Source organism: Pan paniscus, chromosome 6 (assembly GCF_029289425.2).
Source record: "Pan paniscus chromosome 6, NHGRI_mPanPan1-v2.0_pri, whole genome shotgun sequence".
Classification (NCBI taxonomy): Eukaryota; Metazoa; Chordata; class Mammalia; order Primates; family Hominidae; genus Pan; species Pan paniscus.
In genome coordinates, this window is record NC_073255.2 from 140,371,751 (window position 1) to 140,389,151 (window position 17,401).

The window sequence follows — 17,401 nt, forward strand, 5'->3', positions numbered from 1 at the left end:
ACAGAATATACATTTTTTTCAGCACCACACCACACCTATTCCAAAATTGACCACATACTGGGAAGTAAAGCTCTCCTCAGCAAATGTAAAAGAACAGAAATTATAACAAACTATCTCTCAGACCACAGTGCAATCAAACTAGAACTCAGGATTAAGAATCTCACTCAAAACCGCTCAACTACATGGAAACTGAACAATCTGCTCCTGAATGACTACTGGGTACATAACGAAATGAAGGCAGAAATAAAGATGTTCTTTGAAACCAATGAGAACAAAGACACAACATACCAGAATCTCTGGGACACATTCAAAGCAGTGTGTAGAGGGAAATTTATAGCACTAAATGCCCACAAGAGAAAGCAGGAAAGATCCAAAATTGACACCCTAACATCACAATTAAAAGAACTAGAAAAGCAAGAGCAAACACATTCAAAAGCTAGCAGAAGGCAAGAAATAACTAAAATCAGAGCAGAACTGAAGGAAATAGAGACACAAAAAACCCTTCAAAAAATTAATGAATCCAGGAGCTGGTTTTTTGAAAGGATCAACAAAATTGATAGACCGCTAGCAAGACTAATAAAGAAAAAAAGAGAGAAGAATCAAATAGACGAAATAAAAAATGATAAAGGGGATATCACCACCGATCCCACAGAAATACAAACTGCCATCAGGGAATACTACAAACACCTCTACACAAATAAACTAGAAAATCTAGAAGAAATGGATAAATTCCTCCACACATACACTCTCCCAAGACTAAACCAGGAAGAAGTTGAATCTCTGAATAGACCAATAACAGGAGCTGAAATTGTGGCAATAATCAATAGCTTACCAATCAAAAAGAGTCCAGGACCAGATGGATTCACAGCCGAATTCTACCAGAGGTACAAGGAGGAACTGGTACTATTCCTTCTGAAACTATTCCAATCAATAGAAAAAGAGGGAATCCTCCCTAACTCATTTTATGAGGCCAGCATCATCCTGATACCAAAGCCAGGCAGAGACACAACAAAAAAAGAGAATTTTAGACCAATATCCTTGATGAACATTGATGCAAAAATCCTCAATAAAATACTGGCAAACCGAATCCAGCAGCACATCAAAAAGCTTATCCACCATGATCAAGTGGGCTTCATCCCTGGGATGCAAGGCTGGTTCAATATACGCAAATCAATAAATGTAATCCAGCATACAAACAGAGCCAAAGACAAAAACCACTTGATTATCTCAATAGATGCAGAAAAAGCCTTTGACAAAATTCAACGACCCTTCATGCTAAAAACTCTCAATAAATTAGGTATTGATGGGACGTATTTCAAAATAATAAGAGCTATCTATGACAAACCCACAGCCAATATCATACTGAATGGGCAAAAACTGGAAGCATTCCCTTTGAAAACTGGCACAAGACAGGGATGCCCTCTGTCACCACTCCTATTCAACATAGTGTTGGAAGTTCTGGCCAGGGCAATTAGGCAGGAGAAGGAAATAAATGGTATTCAATTAGGAAAAGAGGAAGTCAAATTGTCCCTGTTTGCAGACGACATGATTGTATATCTAGAAAACCCCACTGTCTCAGCCCAAAATCTCCTTAAGCTGATAAGCAACTTCAGCAAAGTCTCAGGATACAAAATCAATGTACAAAAATCACAAGCATTCTTATACACCAACAACAGACAAACAGAGAGCCAAATCATGAGTGAACTCCCATTCACAATTGCTTCAAAGAGAATAAAATACCTAGGAATCCAACTTACAAGGGACGTGAAGGACCTCTTCAAGGAGAACTACAAATCACTGCTCAATGAAATAACAGAGGATACAAAGAAATGGAAGAACATTCCATGCTCATGGGTAGGAAGAATCAATATTGTGAAAATGGCCATACTGCCCAAGGTAATTTACAGATTCAATGCCATCCCCATCAAGCTACCAATGACTTTCTTCACAGAATTGGAAAAAACTACTTTAAAGTTCATGTGGAACCAAAAAAGAGCCCACATCGCCAAGTCAATCCTAAGCCAAAAGAACAAAGCTGGAGGCATCACACTACCTGACTTCAAACTATACTACAAGGCTACAGTAACCAAAACAGCATGGTACTGGTACCAAAACAGAGATATAGATCAATGGAACAGAACAGAGCCCTCAGAAATAACGCCGCATATCTACAACTATCTGATCTTTGACAAACCTGAGAAAAACAAGAAATGGGGAAAGGATTCCCTATTTAATAAATGGTGCTGGGAAAACTGGCTAGCCATATGTAGAAAGCTAAAACTGGATCCCTTCCTTACACCTTATACAAAAATCAATTCAAGATGGATTAAAGACTTAAACGTTAGACCTAAAACCATAAAAACCCTAGAAGAAAACCTAGGCATTACCATTCAGGACATAGGCATGGGCAAGGACTTCATGTCTAAAACACCAAAAGCAATGGCAACAAAAGCCAAAATTGACAAATGGGATCTAATTAAACTAAAGAGCTTCTGCACAGCAAAAGAAACTACCATCAGAGTGAACAGGCAACCTACAGAATGGGAGAAAATTTTTGCAATCTACTGATCTGGCAAAGGGCTAATATCCAGAATCTACAATGAACTCAAACAAATTTACAAGAAAAAAACAAACAACCCCATCAAAAAGTGGGCAAAGGACATGAACAGACACTTCTCAAAAGAAGACATTTATGCAGCCAAAAAAACACATGAAAAAATGCTCATCATCACTGGCCATCAGAGAAATGCAAATCAAAACCACAATGAGTTACCATCTCACACCAGTTAGAATGGCAGTCATTAAAAAGTCAGGAAACAACAGGTGCTGGAGAGGATGTGGAGAAATAGGAACACTTTTACACTGTTGGTGGGACTGTAAACTAGTTCAACCATTGTGGAAGTCAGTGTGGTGACTCCTCAGGGATCTAGAACTGGAAATACCATTTGACCCAGCCATCCCATTACTGGGTATATACCCAAAGGACTATAAATCATGCTGCTATAAAGGCACATGCACGCGTATGTTTATTGCGGCATTATTCACAATAACAAAGACTTGGAACCAACCCAAATGTCCAACAATGATAGACTGGATTAAGAAAATGTGGCACATATACACCATGGAATACTATGCAGCCATAAAAAATGATGAGTTCATGTCCTTTGTAGGGACATGGATGAAATTGGAAATCATCATTCTCAGTAAACTATCGCAAGAACAAAAAACCAAACACCGCATATTCTCACTCATAGGTGGGAACTGAACAATGAGATCACATGGACACAGGAAGGGGAATATCACACTCTGGGGACTGTTGTGGGGTGGTGGGAGGGGGGAGGGATAGCATCGGGAGATATACCTAATGCTAAATGATGAGTTAGTGGGTGCAGCGCACCAGCATGGCACATGTATACATATGTAACTAACCTGCACAATGTGCACATGTACCCTAAAACTTAAAAGTATAATAAAAACAAACAAACAAACAAACAAACAAATAGAAAACCCAGCAAAAAAAAAAAAAAAAGAAAACCCCATTGTCTCAGCCCAAAATCTCCTTAAGCTGATAAGCAACTTCAGCAAAGTCTCAGGATACAAAATCAATATGCAAAAATCACAAGCATTTCTGTACACCAATAACAGACAGAGAGTCAAATCATGAGTGAACTTCCATTCACAATTGCTACAAAGAGAACAAAATACTTACGAATAATACAACTTAAAAGGGATATGAAGGACCTCTTCAAGGAGAGCTACAAACCAGTGCTCAAGGAAATAAGAGAGGATGCAAACAAATGGAAAAACATTCTATGCCCATGGTTAGGAAGAACCAATATCGTGAAAATGGCCATACTGCCCAAAGTAATTTATAGATTCAATGCTATCCCCATCAAGCTACTATTGACTTTCTTCACAGAATTGGAAAAACTACTTTAAATTTCACATGGAACCAGAAAAGAGCCTGCATAGCCAAGACAATCCTAAGCAAAAAGAACAAACCTGGAGGCATCATGCTACCTGACTTCAAAGTATACTATAAGGCAACAGTAACAAAAACAGCATGGTACTGGTACCAAAACAGTTATATAGACCAATAGAACAGAACAGAGGCCTCAGAAATAACACCACACATCTACAACCATCTGATCTTTGACAAACCTGACAAAAACAAGCAATGGGGAAAGCATTCCCTATTTAATAAATGGTGTTGGGAAAACTGGCTAGCCATATGCAAAAAGCTGAATCTGGATTCCTTCCTTACACCTTATTCAAAAATTAACTCAAGATGGATTAAAGATTTAAATGTTAAGACCTAAAACCATAAAAATCCTAAAAGAAAACCCAGGCAATACCTTTCAGGACATAAGCATGGGCAAAGACTTAATGACTAAAACACCAAAAGCAATGGCAACAAAAGCCAAAATAGACCAGTAGGATCTAATTAAACTAAAGAGCTCCTGCACAGCAAAAGAAACTATTAGAGTGAATAGGCAACAGAATGGGAGAAAAATTTGCAATCTATCCATCTGACAAAGGGCTAATATCCAGAATCTACAAAGACCTTAAAGAAATTTACAAGAAAAAAAAAACCATCAAAAAGTGGTCGAAGGATATGAACAGACACTTCTCAAAAGAAGACATTTATGTGGCCAACAAACTTGAAAAAATGCTCATCATCACTGGTCATTAGAGAAATGCAAATCAAAACCACATTGAGATACCATCTCACACCAGTTAGAATGGCGATCATTAAAAAGTCAGGAAACAACAGATGCTAGAGAGGCTGTGGAGAAATAGGAATGCTTTTACACTGTTGGTGGGAGTGTAAAGTAGTGCAACCATTGTGGAAGACAGTGTGGCAATTCCTCAAGGATCTAGAACTAGAAATACCATTGCACCCAGCAATCCCATTACTGGGTATATACCCAAAGGATTATAAATCATTCTACTATAAAGATACATGCACACGTATGTTTACTGTGGCACTGTTCACAATAGCAAAGACTTGGAACCAACCCAAATGCCCATCAATGATAGACTGGATAAAGAAAATGTGGCACATATACACCATGGAATACTATGCAACCATAAAAAAGATGAGTTCATGTCCTTTGCAGGGACATGGATGAAGCTGGAAACCATCATTCTCAGCAAACTATCACAAGGACAGAAAACCAAACACCGCATGTTCTCACTCATAGGTGGGAGTTAAACAATGAGAACACATTGCCACAGGCAGGGGAACATCACACACTGTGGGGCCTGTTGGGGAGTGGGGGAGGGAGAGCATTAGGAGAAATACCTAATGTAGATGACGGTTTGATGGGTGCAGCAAACCACCATGCCACATGTATACCTATGTAACAAACCTGCATGTTCTGCACATGTATCCCAAAACTTAAAGTATAATAAAAAAAAAATGAAAAAAAGTTTCAACTTGAAATAGTTCAGAAATAAAATACTTTTAATCATTAAGCAACGTATAGTTGAGTTGTATATTAGTTTAATAGTAAATTTTACTTTTCAAAGTATATACTAAGTCAATGAAATATTAGATCATCTTTGCTCTGATATTTTTGATTTGTTATATTGCTAATGTATGGTTGTTTATACAATCAAGATCATAACATTTCACCTTGAATTGCATAATCCAGCCTTCAGTGGGAGTCAGGTCATGGGTCACTGCATACACCTCCCGTCCATCATGACTGCCACAGAGCATCACACCATCAGGGGAGTCACAGAATCTTTCTACTGTACAATCATCATGGAATAGCCAGTGCTCATTCACTTAAAACAAAAAACAAAATTTTATGACAAATTTGTGACAAAAATACTTGAAGCAAATTTTCACTTTAAGCAAGACATAGAATTATTTTAAGTAGAAACTGCTCATATTATATACACTCTATAGACAAAACACTAATGTAAATACATTGTTTCAGGAACATAAATACTAGGAGGATTGAGATATATGCCCTTTGTCTGATATTAGTACACATGCAACTATAGATATTAGTCTACACATGAAAAAAAGTATATTATACACATTGTAAATGAAAATCAAAAGGAAATAACTAATTTTTTGACAGATATTTAACTTTTTAGGTAGCATATAAAGAAGTAGAGATGATTTTTAATTTAATTTTTAAAATTTTATTTACAGTGTCTTGTTTATTAGGAAAGAATCATGAAGAATCACAATTGCACTGGGCTGGTCATTTTCTTTTTTTTTTTTAATACCGGATAGGGAATAGAGTTAACTACTTCTACTCAAATTCTGAAAGTATTATCTGGGTAACTAAAAAGCTTGTAATGAATTTTTTATAGCTTTATCAAGATATAATTGATATACAAAAATGACACACATTTAAAACATACATCTTGGCTGGGTATGGTGGCTCATGCCTGTAATCCCAGCACTTTGAAAGGCTGAAGTGGGAGGATTGCTTGAGGCCAGCCTGGGCAACATAGTGAGATCCTGACTGTTAAAAAAAAAAATTAGCTGGAGTGGTGGTGCACGCCCATAGTCTCAGCTACTTAGGAGGCTGCTTGAGTCCAGGAGTTCAGGGCTGCAGTGATTTGTGATTGTGCCACTGCACTCCAGCCTGGGCAGCAGAGTGAGACCCTGTCTCTAAAAAATTTGTTTTAAAAAATTAAATATACATTTGATGACTTTGGAAATATGCACAACCCATGATACTATCACCACAAGCAGGGCACCAAATCGATCCATCACTTCCAAAAATTTCCTTGTATTCTTTTGTGTGTGTGGTTTTTATTTTTTGTTGGAGGGTTGCTGTTTAGAACACCTAACAAGAGACATATCCTCTTAACATATTTTCAGTGCACAATATAATCCTGTCAACCATAGACACTATGTCATACAGCAGATCTCTAGAACTTATTTCTTTTGCATGACAGAAACTTTATAGCTACTGAAAAAGTATTCCTCATTTCCCCTTTCTCCAGATCCTGGCAACCACCCTATTTAATTAGATAAACAAATGTTTTTTGAGTTTAAGAAATGAGTTTATAACAAACTTGTTATAAAGGCTAATTTTAAGTCCTATAATGTGAAGCCATGTTTAATTTGGCCAAAAGTAAAATAAAATCTTATTAAATAGATTATTTAAGAAATTAGGATTCTAAGATAATACTGTTATAAATTTACCTTGGTAATGTTCTTAATATTTGATTATTTAGGTATGGATATTCAAGTATTCTGGATAGATATTTCTTTTAATAAGTCTTGACTCCTAAACCTGATTAACAGTTAACACTTTGAGGAAATGTACTCAGCAAAATACTACTGAAGAAATAGATTTGAAGGTGTCTAAAGAAAACCTAAGTAGTAGGACTATGAATTGATTAATGCAGAGTACATCTTATGTGTTGATCCTCTCTCTCTTTCTCTCTTAACCCCTTCCTCCACAACCCTCACAGTTCCTTTTCTCTTCTGGAAGAGGTGATTTTACATTAATTTTATCCCAGAAAAGTTAGAAATTAAACATATCCATAATATATGTTGCATCTCATTCACAATATGCTTTGATTTTATAGGTCCAATTCTTTTCTAAAAGTCTTCTGGCTAGTCCCAGCATTTCCAGGGAAGCTGAACAGGTGCAGCTGGAGGCTTGGAGCCACTATGGAAGCAGCACAGTTGATGCCTCAGAGGATCCAGAGAAAAGACCAAATAACTATAATTCAGCCTTCACCCATATTGTGTCTTTTTGATTTTGTCTGAGTATATATGCCGCACAACAAGCAGCTTATCTCTGGGATTCAAATAGTGACTGCAATTCCATTATCTGTTTTTTTTACTGTGAGGGATTTGGAGCCACATTTAGTCCAACACCACAGATACAGGACTCAAGAGTCAAAGTGCACAGAAATTTGAATTCCAATAAGAATACTCTGAGCCAGTTTATTCTGGGGTACATACTTCATTTTATGCTAGAACTCTGCAATCCTGATGAAAGAGGGCTTGCATTGCTCGACTAACTAACTCACCCGTCTCTCCTGCAGTATTAGAAACTACTTCTGTATGTACACGTTACAGTTTCTAGGAACTCCATTTTTGCAAGACAGATAGGAGCCAGAAAATTTGTTCCTTCAATTGTATATCGCTAATTAAACATAAAATCAAATCAGCATTTTAGGTACTTGAATAACTAGTCTGTGCTTACTTTTATTCATATGGAAGCAGTGTTTAAATTATTCTCTGATTGTAAACTCACTTATGTAAACCATTATACAGGAAAAAATGAGTAATGAAGCAAAGTTCTGAAGCAGATCTATGTAAGCAAATTTCAATAACCTTCTTAAGAGAATATGACACTTAGTAGTGGTGAGGGACATTTTAAGCTTTTTCTATTTACAAGTTTTTTTTAAACGAGGGTGTTTCAAAGTAAATATTTGCTGTCACATTATGCCACATGATATACTAATAAATGAATTAGTGAAATTAACCTAAATATCCAGTATTATTATTGAGTATATAGCTACTAAGATTTTATATTCAAAGATATCTAAGGACATGAGGAAATAAGGATTTATTTCTAAACAAAAAAGAAGCTATGAAATATATATAATTTAAGACTATAGTTTACTGAGAATGAACAAAAAACCAAACACCGCATATTCTCACTCATAGGTGGGAATTGAACAATGAGATCACGTGGACACAGGAAGGGGAATATCATACTCTGGGGACTGTGGTGGGGAGGGGGGAGAGGGGAGGGATAGCATTGGGAGATATACCTAATGCTGGATGACGAGTTGGTGGGTGCAGCGCACCAGCATGGCACATGTATACATATGTAACTAACCTGCACAATGTGCACATGTACCCTAAAACTTAAAGTATAATAAAAAAGACTATAATTTTGTTAAAAATATGTTTATGTAAATGCGCTAAAAAAAGTTCTTTAAGAATATATGCCAAAATATTGACCATGGTTATCCCCTGAGTGATTTTTATTTTCATCCTTAGGATTTTCTGTATTTTCTGTTTCACATTTTGAACATGTATACTTTTACAAGAAAATATTAACTAAAATTAAACATTTTTTAACTCCTCAAGTTTCAATTTTTTTTTTCCAGGACATGCTATTCTTCTAGAAGATTCTTATCAGTCTTATTATTGTAAAAATGAACCAGACTGTCTTTTCCATGCAAGTTGCTAGGGGCTGAGCTGGGTCTGACAGAGTTCCACTGTCTGAATCAATACTGGCATAATGGTATATCAATCTTTACCGTTTAGATACATGATAGTATGGGATATATAATGAATATCACTGCTTTATCTGAAGATACCATGTTTCATGTAGTATAACAAATATGTGGCATGGCAAAGATACATACTTAATATAAGACACCACTTTTTATAAAGATGACCAGAATAGTGTCATGAAATGAAAACAAGACATTAAAAATGAGAGGAGGATAGGCCGGGCATGGTGGCTCACGCCTGTAATCTCAGCACACTGGGAGGCCGAGGTGGGTAGATCACCTGAGGTTGGGGGTTCAAGACCAGCCTGGCCAACATGGTGAAACCCCATCTCTACTAAAATTACAAAATTAGCTGGGCATGGTGGCACATGCTTGTAATCCCAGCTACTCTGGAGGCTGAGGCAGGAGAATTGCTTGCACCTGGGAGGCGGAGGTTGCAGTGAGCTGGGATTGTGCCATTGTACTCCAGCCTAGGCAACAAGAATGAAACTGTCTTAAAAAAAAGAGAGGAGTACAAAGAGGTCCTTCCTGCTTCACCAATATCATTGAATACCCCTATAGGGAATGAAGGGTAACAAGCAAGACCTGGGACATGACCTAAGACATGAAATGCCATTACAAATGTGTCTGCCCTGTAGCAAAACAAGATATTTGTCTTCAGATACTAAAACAAATGACTGGGAAATGTCATTTGTTGGATAGAAGATTTGGGTAGAAATCTTTGGCTTTCTACCCAAAATAGAAAACAGGAAACACTGAAAATTTTCTAAGAAAAGAAAATCCTGTTAATAAAATTATAGATTGCTATATATAAAAACACACTAGCTGGCTTGAATGAAAGAAAAGATTTAGTTAAAATGCCAACTAGGAAGGCTGAGAGGAACAAAAGGATGACACCCTTTTCAGTGTTTCTACACCACTGGAACATCTGAAAAGGTTCCATATTTTGCTCTTTTGAAAAGACCCAAATCCAAACCACTGCATTTCCACTGGGCTTTTTATTTAGCGCTGTGCATAATTTACCTGAAGTTTTGTCTTCCATAAACATGTCAAAGGCGATCCTCCCGACAGGGCCGGCATCTGCAGGGGAGCGCTCGTGCTGGGGTACTGGGGCGCTGCTGAAGGTGTCCAGCATAACGGTCCTTTGGTCAGCAGAGCCTGAGATGAGGACATTGTCAATGGCCCAGTCGTTCTGATCCAGGCCGTCATGTCTTGGCTGCCACCAGCGGAAGCGAGTGGCAATCTCTTTAGCATCAGGAGGGAGAAGGATATTCACAAATCTATAGGAAAATGATGGGGAAGGGTGTGGGGAAGAACCCTTGTCAAATATCTTCTGTGAGTAAAAGATTTACAACCAGCCATAAGATACTGTATGTCACATGGTGGGTGAGGGAAGGACATAAGCTAAAATAATTTTCAAAAACCATGATTAACTGGCTTAATTTTATGAAGTCTCAGTAGTCACTAAATTGGGGGAAATAGAATGTGAACAGATTCAAGTATCCCAGAACTCCCAATTGGTTCTGTCTCTGGGCAGGCTTTAGAGGGACTGCACAGTTTTTTGCATACCTGGTGGGTATCTGTAGGCCTAGAGTATATGCACTTTGGTAGACATAAGCCAATGCTGACTTTTTTCTGTCACCTAGTGCTTGGCTTCTTCTGCTTCCTTCCCTGGCACCTTGTTTTCACTCTGTTTCCATGAGTGCTGGCAAGTGACTTGGGGTATGGACACTGGATTGTGGGAGGACATTTGAGTTCTCAGCCTGAGGGTACCAGGTCCATTATCAGTTGTCTATGGTGCAGACACTGACTTTGTTTATATGCTTTGTTGAAAATATTTAAAATTGTATATATTCATAGAAAATGTCATGTGAGAACCATGGGCTAGCAAGCCCAGCATGCTATCTATCCCTGTCTCACTCACCAGGGACAGACATGGAAAAATGTGGCTCCATGCTCCAACAGAAAACTGAATTAGCTAGAAATAAGGTCTAAAATGTCCTTTAATCACAATTATACATGAAAACCCAGGAACATATCAACCTCTTGAATTTATATCCATAACTCATAAAATCTGTTGGGGAAGATAATGTCCTTAGATTTACCATCCTCCTCACAAAGTATCTTTTTTTTTTTTTTTTTGAGACAGAGATCTCACTCTGTTGCCCACGCTGGAGTACAGTGGTACAATCTCGGCTCACTGCAACCTCCGCCTCCTGGGTGCAAGCAATTCTCCTGCCTCAGCCTCCCGAGTAGCTGGGATTACAGGCGCGCATGCCAACATGCCTGGATAATTTTTGTATTTTTAGTAGAGACAGGGTTTCACCATGTTGGCCAGGTTGGTTTCGAACTCCTGACCTCGGGTGATCCACCCACCTCAGCCTCCCAAAGTGCTGGATTACAGGCATGAGCCACCATGCCCAGCCAGTATCATCTTATTTTTTTAATCTATGCTAATCTACCTCCCTTTAACCTCAAGGGATGCCTCTTCGTGTTTGCAGAACTCCAAGGCAAGACAACCAGTCCAAGTTTATCCCATGAAGCCCTTGAAACTGAGGGCTTCAGTGACAGTTTTAGTTCTTGTCTTTCACATTAAATAGATTTCATTATATTAATTTTGTTTATACAGTATCTCCATGTTGATTTTATTTTTCCTTCCTTTTTTTTTCTGTCTTCCTTGAGGTAGAGTGGCCAGAATAGTAGGTAATATTCCAGATGGAGGCCAACCAAGATTCATTCACAGGTAGGATGCTTTTAGTTGGATTTATACAACTTGAATTTTAAATACTTTTTTCTATTATGCCATCATTCTGTGCGCCCTTTGGGCCATGATAGCTTAATGGATCTTAGTCTTAGGGAAGAACAGTGTAGTCTAGAAAGTATCAATCTTAGACCCTCACCTGTGCAGGTACTGGCAGCTGGGAGACATCACCCTTTAGGCAGAGTCTTTTCCGAAGTCTATTTCCTCATTTATGTCAATTTTGAAGCTCATCTGTCTTCCCTGCACCTTTTTTTTTGGTATGCTTATCTTGTGAGATGTTCCTAAAATTTACCTCTATTGGTTTGGCATGTTTACATACTATCCGAAATCTGTCAGTTTCTGGAGGGACACACAGTCGCACTTCTTCACACAGAGCAATGATCTTTTATCTCTATTTTTTCTTTCCTAATTCTAAATTAGTTTTTATTTTCTCTGATAAGTCTTTGACCACATTTTAAACATCTCTGGAATGGAAATTTACCTAAGGCTACTTGAAAGTCTAAATAAATTATAACCACTTTTCCTACCTCAGTCAATTTGATTCCCCTTCAGAGAACTAAAGTAGATTAGACAGTTATGCTTTTACCCTACAGAAACATAACTCTCTTTTCCTTGCACTAACGTTATGCTGCTTAAGTGTTCAGGAACTCATACTTGAGGTCTTTATAAATTCCTCCATCAAGACCAAGGAAACAGTTTACTTGGCTTGTCTGTTATCTCCTACTAATAGTTGAGCACAGGGTACTCTGTACCACTTAGCTTCTAGTTGGATTCCTTTATTGGTGTCCAACTTTAATGCAAGTGGAAGATTTAAAAGTTTTGCTTGTGGCAAAAACTGCTGGTATTTCCTCAATGGCCATTCTCCCTTTCTTCCTTCCTAATAGGAGCCTTTTCATCCAAGTGACTGGTCGCCCAGAATAAAGACAGCATGTCCAGCCTTCCTTGCATCTGGGTGTGGCTATGTGGCTAAACTCAATAGCTAATGGAATATGAAAGGAAGTATGTGCAGCTGTTAGGAAATGTCCTTGAAGAGAGAGCACACCCTTCTCGCCCCAACCTCCTTCCTATGGACTGTGAAGTTGGGGAGCTAGTGGCCCTTTTGGACCATGAGATGGAAGTCACATGCTGAGTGGGGCAGAACAACAAGACAGGAGGAACCTGGGTCACTGGTGCTTGCGGAGCCACTACAGTAGTCCTGGAGTACTTTTTTTTGGGATGTAATTTACATAGGAGAGAGAGAAAAATTAAGTAATTTTGTGTTTCCTGCCATTGACAGCTGAACCTATTCTTAACTGATATATTGAATTTAAATGATCATTTATAAGATTCTTTTTATTTTACTCAAATTTTAGCCTGTATCTGGCTTGCATGCATTAAAGGATTATCTATGTTTCCTTTTTTTTTTTTTTTAAAGATGGGGTCTTACTCTGTCACCCAGGCTAGAGCGTAGTGCCACAATCATAGCTTACTGCAGCCTCAAACTCCTGAGCTCAAGCAATCCTCTTGCCTCAGCCTCCTGAGTAGCTGGGACTACAGGCACATGCCACCACACCCAGGTAATTTAAGTTTTTTTTTTTTTTGGTAAAATGTCTTGCTTTGCTGCCCAGGCTGGTCTTGAACTCCTGGCTTCAAGTGATCCTCCTGCCTTGGCTTCCCAAAGTGCTGGGATTACAGGTGTGAGCCACCATGCCCAGCATGTGTTTCCTGTCTGGGCTATATTTATTTCCTCTTCTCTTCAGCCTCCCCCTGGACCCTGCCTTTCTCTCTCTCTCATTCTTTCTGTCTTCTCTTTTCTTACCCTCTTCCTCCTCCTACTTTACTGAATATGCTATTTTCCTTCTTAACAACTCTTTGACATTTCTAATTGGTCATAATCATTGCTTTCGGCCCTTCAGTACTTTTTAAAAAATGACCCATACGTTGTGTTTATTCAAGGTTTTTAAATAAGGAGTTTAAAAATAATCTCTAGGCTTCTTAAGGATATTTACATTTTATTGTGTTTCTTTGCTTTCCAGTCCAAAATTCTCTAAAAACGGAGTGTACACTATATAAATAAATATTTATTTTTCTGTTTCCATTTTCCCAAAGCATTGCTGAAATTAATTATACTAGTTAATTTCTGTGGGTTTTTGCACTGGGTTTATTCACCGTTGGCATTGTGGTAGAATATTTCATCTTATTCTGGGATGTGAAAACTAGTTGTTCTTAAAATAAAAACCCAAACCAGCTATTTATCCAGCTCAGAAACCCTTCTTCATTTCAGTCTCAGAGGCATCCTCTAGTGAGGCATAAGTCTGAGGTCCCCCTCAGTCTCCCGTGACTGATTGCTGGTAGCAATCTCTGCTCGATGTACTCGTTATTAGATATCAAATCGAATACAAACCCGGGCTTACTGTACTGGTCATAGAAAATCTCCATGAGCAGGTTCCAGGTAATGCCTCCATTCACAGAATACTCCAAGAGAACACCTTGGTTACGGTTGTTTGGTGTAATCAGGCACCCATACATGAAGTAAAATTGGATGAACTCAGCATTAGTGAGGTTTAGATCCACAGTGACTAACAATCGACTACAACCCTAAGAAAAAGAAGTAAAATAAAAAAAGTGATAAGGAATCTCGATTGCAGATTATAGATTTTCTATGGATTTTTTTTTTTTTTTGAGACGGGGTCTTGCTCTGTCACCTAGGCTGGAGTGCAGTGGCACCATCACAGCTCACTGCAGCCTTGACCTCCTGGGTTCAAGTGATCCTCCCACCTCAGCCTCCCAAGTGGCTGGGACTACAGGTACATGCCTCCATGTCTAGCTAATTTTTTGTAGAGACAGGGTTTTGTTATGTTGTCCAGGCTGGTCTTAACTCCTGGGCTCAAATGATCTGCCTGCCTCGGCCTCCCAAAGTGCTGGTATTTCCATTCTTTTAATATTTATTTTGTGATACCAGCCACATAGTATTGTAACACTGATTTTCTTACCCTCTTTCTTACTATGCTAGCTCTTAGTATTTTGCCTAGTACACAGTAGGTACCCAGCACATGTTTGCTGAACTTTGAAATTTCAGCATTCAAGACTTATTTACAGAGAACAATGTATTCCAAGATAATTTTCTCTTTTCTTTTTTCTTTTTTTTAATATGAATGTTTATTTGGGCCAAGGTTGAGTATCGCAGCCCAGGACACATTTCCAAGTTGCCTTGGCTGTTTTTTTTTCATAAGCAAGATGAGAGCTGGAACTAATATAACTGTCCTTTATTTTTATTAAACTATCTCCAGTTATTTTCAGACACTATTAGATTTTTAAAAATGAATCAACCACTAAGAAAAGAGCATATTGAGATGACTATTTTATTATGATTATTATTATTTAATTTTTTGAGACAGTCTGGCTGGAGTGCAGTGGTGCAATCTCGGCTCACTGCAACCTCCATCTCCTGGGTTCAAGTGATTCTCTTGCCTCAGCCTCCCGAGTAGCTGGGATCACAGTTGTGTGCTACCACACCCGGCTAATTTTTGTATTTTTAATGGCGATGGGGTTTCACCATGTTGGCCAGGCTGGTCTTGAACTCCTGACCTCAGGTGATCTGCCCACCTCGGCCTCCCAAAGTGCTGGGATGACAGGCGTGAGCCACCGCGCCTGTAAATAGATGACTATTTTAATATGAAATTTAAAAATAGCTACATCTGGAAATTTTATAATTATACAGATAATCTCTAATTATTGTAATGTTTTAAATTCACACTTTAGCAGAATTTAATGGCATCTGTATTAATTTCTTAATGTTGATATATGGATTTTTTTTAGTTGAACATATGTGAAAAACTCACTTTTAGTTCTAAGTGAGGAAAAGTATCCTGAACACTGCAGTCTTTCTCAGTGTTGATGATTATAAAAAGCCTATATGCTATATGTCTTCTTGTTACTCGAGCTAAAATGTTGAATATAAATAATACACTTCATTGGCACAAATGTAAACTCTAAGGTAGGGCATGCTAAGGAAATAAAGAGCTGGCAGTAAATTTGTTATTTTAAAACATTAATTTGTCTATCTAATCACGGTATACAAGAAATTGTATTTTAAACAGAGTCGCCTTTGGCAGAAAAGTAGAGTGACTATAAAATTTCCTAAAGAAAGTTTCCAAGCTTGCTGCTGTCACTCACAAGATAATATGCTACACATACAAATATCTAGTAATTTCTAATAATTATTCTTTCCTGGACAACCTATAAAAATAATTCATTGTTGTTAATAAATTCAGGAACCATTGCAGCTCATTTTCCAGATTTTTGGCTCCTTAAATCCAAAATCTGTTGCAAGCTCAGGAGTTGTCAATTAGAAGGGCTCCATGCAGATGGAAGACTGCACAAGTGCTCTTTTCCAAGATGAACATTCACTTACATTCTTTTGTAATATGTACTTAAATATGACCTGTGCTGACACTACCCTGAATAATTAAATAGTCTCAACTGATTTGTGGTAGAAAAATCCTGGGAATGATTAATATTTTCTGATTCCTTAGTATAAAGCATAGCATAAAGTTATACTATATTTATTTTCTAATTACTTGGTATAAAGTATAGTATAAAGTTATCTTTATAGCATAAAGATTTGTATAAAGTTGCAAGTTCAGATCAGGGTTGTACATTTAGGGTAACTAACTCTGCATCTTGATTTGCCCATTAAACTTCAGAAGAGAGTCAACTATTTGGAAGGAACTTAAGAGGAGCAGAAATGAGTAACCAGCAGCCAAACACTCACCCCACTGAAATGGAGAGCCATTCCCGACGCCACGGCTCCACACACTGTACTCAATTTCCCTCCGTTCACAGTCAGCCAGTTCTGACTGGATGGAGCTCGATTGAAGTTGTCTTTAAGTTGGGTTGGAAGAGAGGTCTCGGGGTCATCACAGTACAGGCCACCCCACTGTTCATCACAGCTGGGTGCAGAGCAAGAGAGAGGAAAAGTCAACATCAGACAAAGCCCCTGCAAGCTTGTTCTCAAATTAGTGAAGACTACTCTTTTCCTAGTCCAAGATGATGAAAAGTTACTGATTTTCAGAGAGCTTGCCAGAATACACCTGCTCTCCTTAACTGTACTTTAGGTTACAAATAATCTATGAATTAACTAACTCTAACATTTCCTAAGGTAGTGATTCAGGGTTATAGGTGGAGAGAAAGAAGCAACTTCAAAGAATCTACTAAAGGCCCATCTCATATCACACAGCTCTGAAGGGCTGATAAACAATGGGAGCTGCCAAAGTAAACTGGTGGGTCCTAATAATTTACAAAATTAGTCTTTTTAACAGAGGCTTTGAGCCACTTAGGAATCCAAGGGGCCATGGTGCTAACAGCAGAAGATACTTTGGGCAATAACTGTCACTTCTTACCAAAAGACTGACTTCCCTGTTT

General features: G+C 38.1%; 1 protein-coding gene across 3 annotated transcripts in view; it reads right to left on the reverse strand.

Moving 5' to 3' along the window:
- RELN (reelin) overlaps positions 1-17,401 on the reverse strand; it is a 520,521-nt gene that overhangs the window by 39,188 nt on the left and 463,932 nt on the right. For all 3 annotated transcript variants that reach the window (XM_003825720.5, XM_055114793.2, XM_063606317.1), the window contains exons 48-51: positions 16,752-16,929; positions 14,382-14,575; positions 10,261-10,517; positions 5,639-5,793 (exon numbers count right to left, since the gene is read on the reverse strand). In XM_003825720.5, the coding sequence (XP_003825768.3) occupies positions 5,639-5,793; positions 10,261-10,517; positions 14,382-14,575; positions 16,752-16,929 (784 nt within the window). The remainder of the gene's footprint in view (positions 1-5,638; positions 5,794-10,260; positions 10,518-14,381; positions 14,576-16,751; positions 16,930-17,401) is intronic.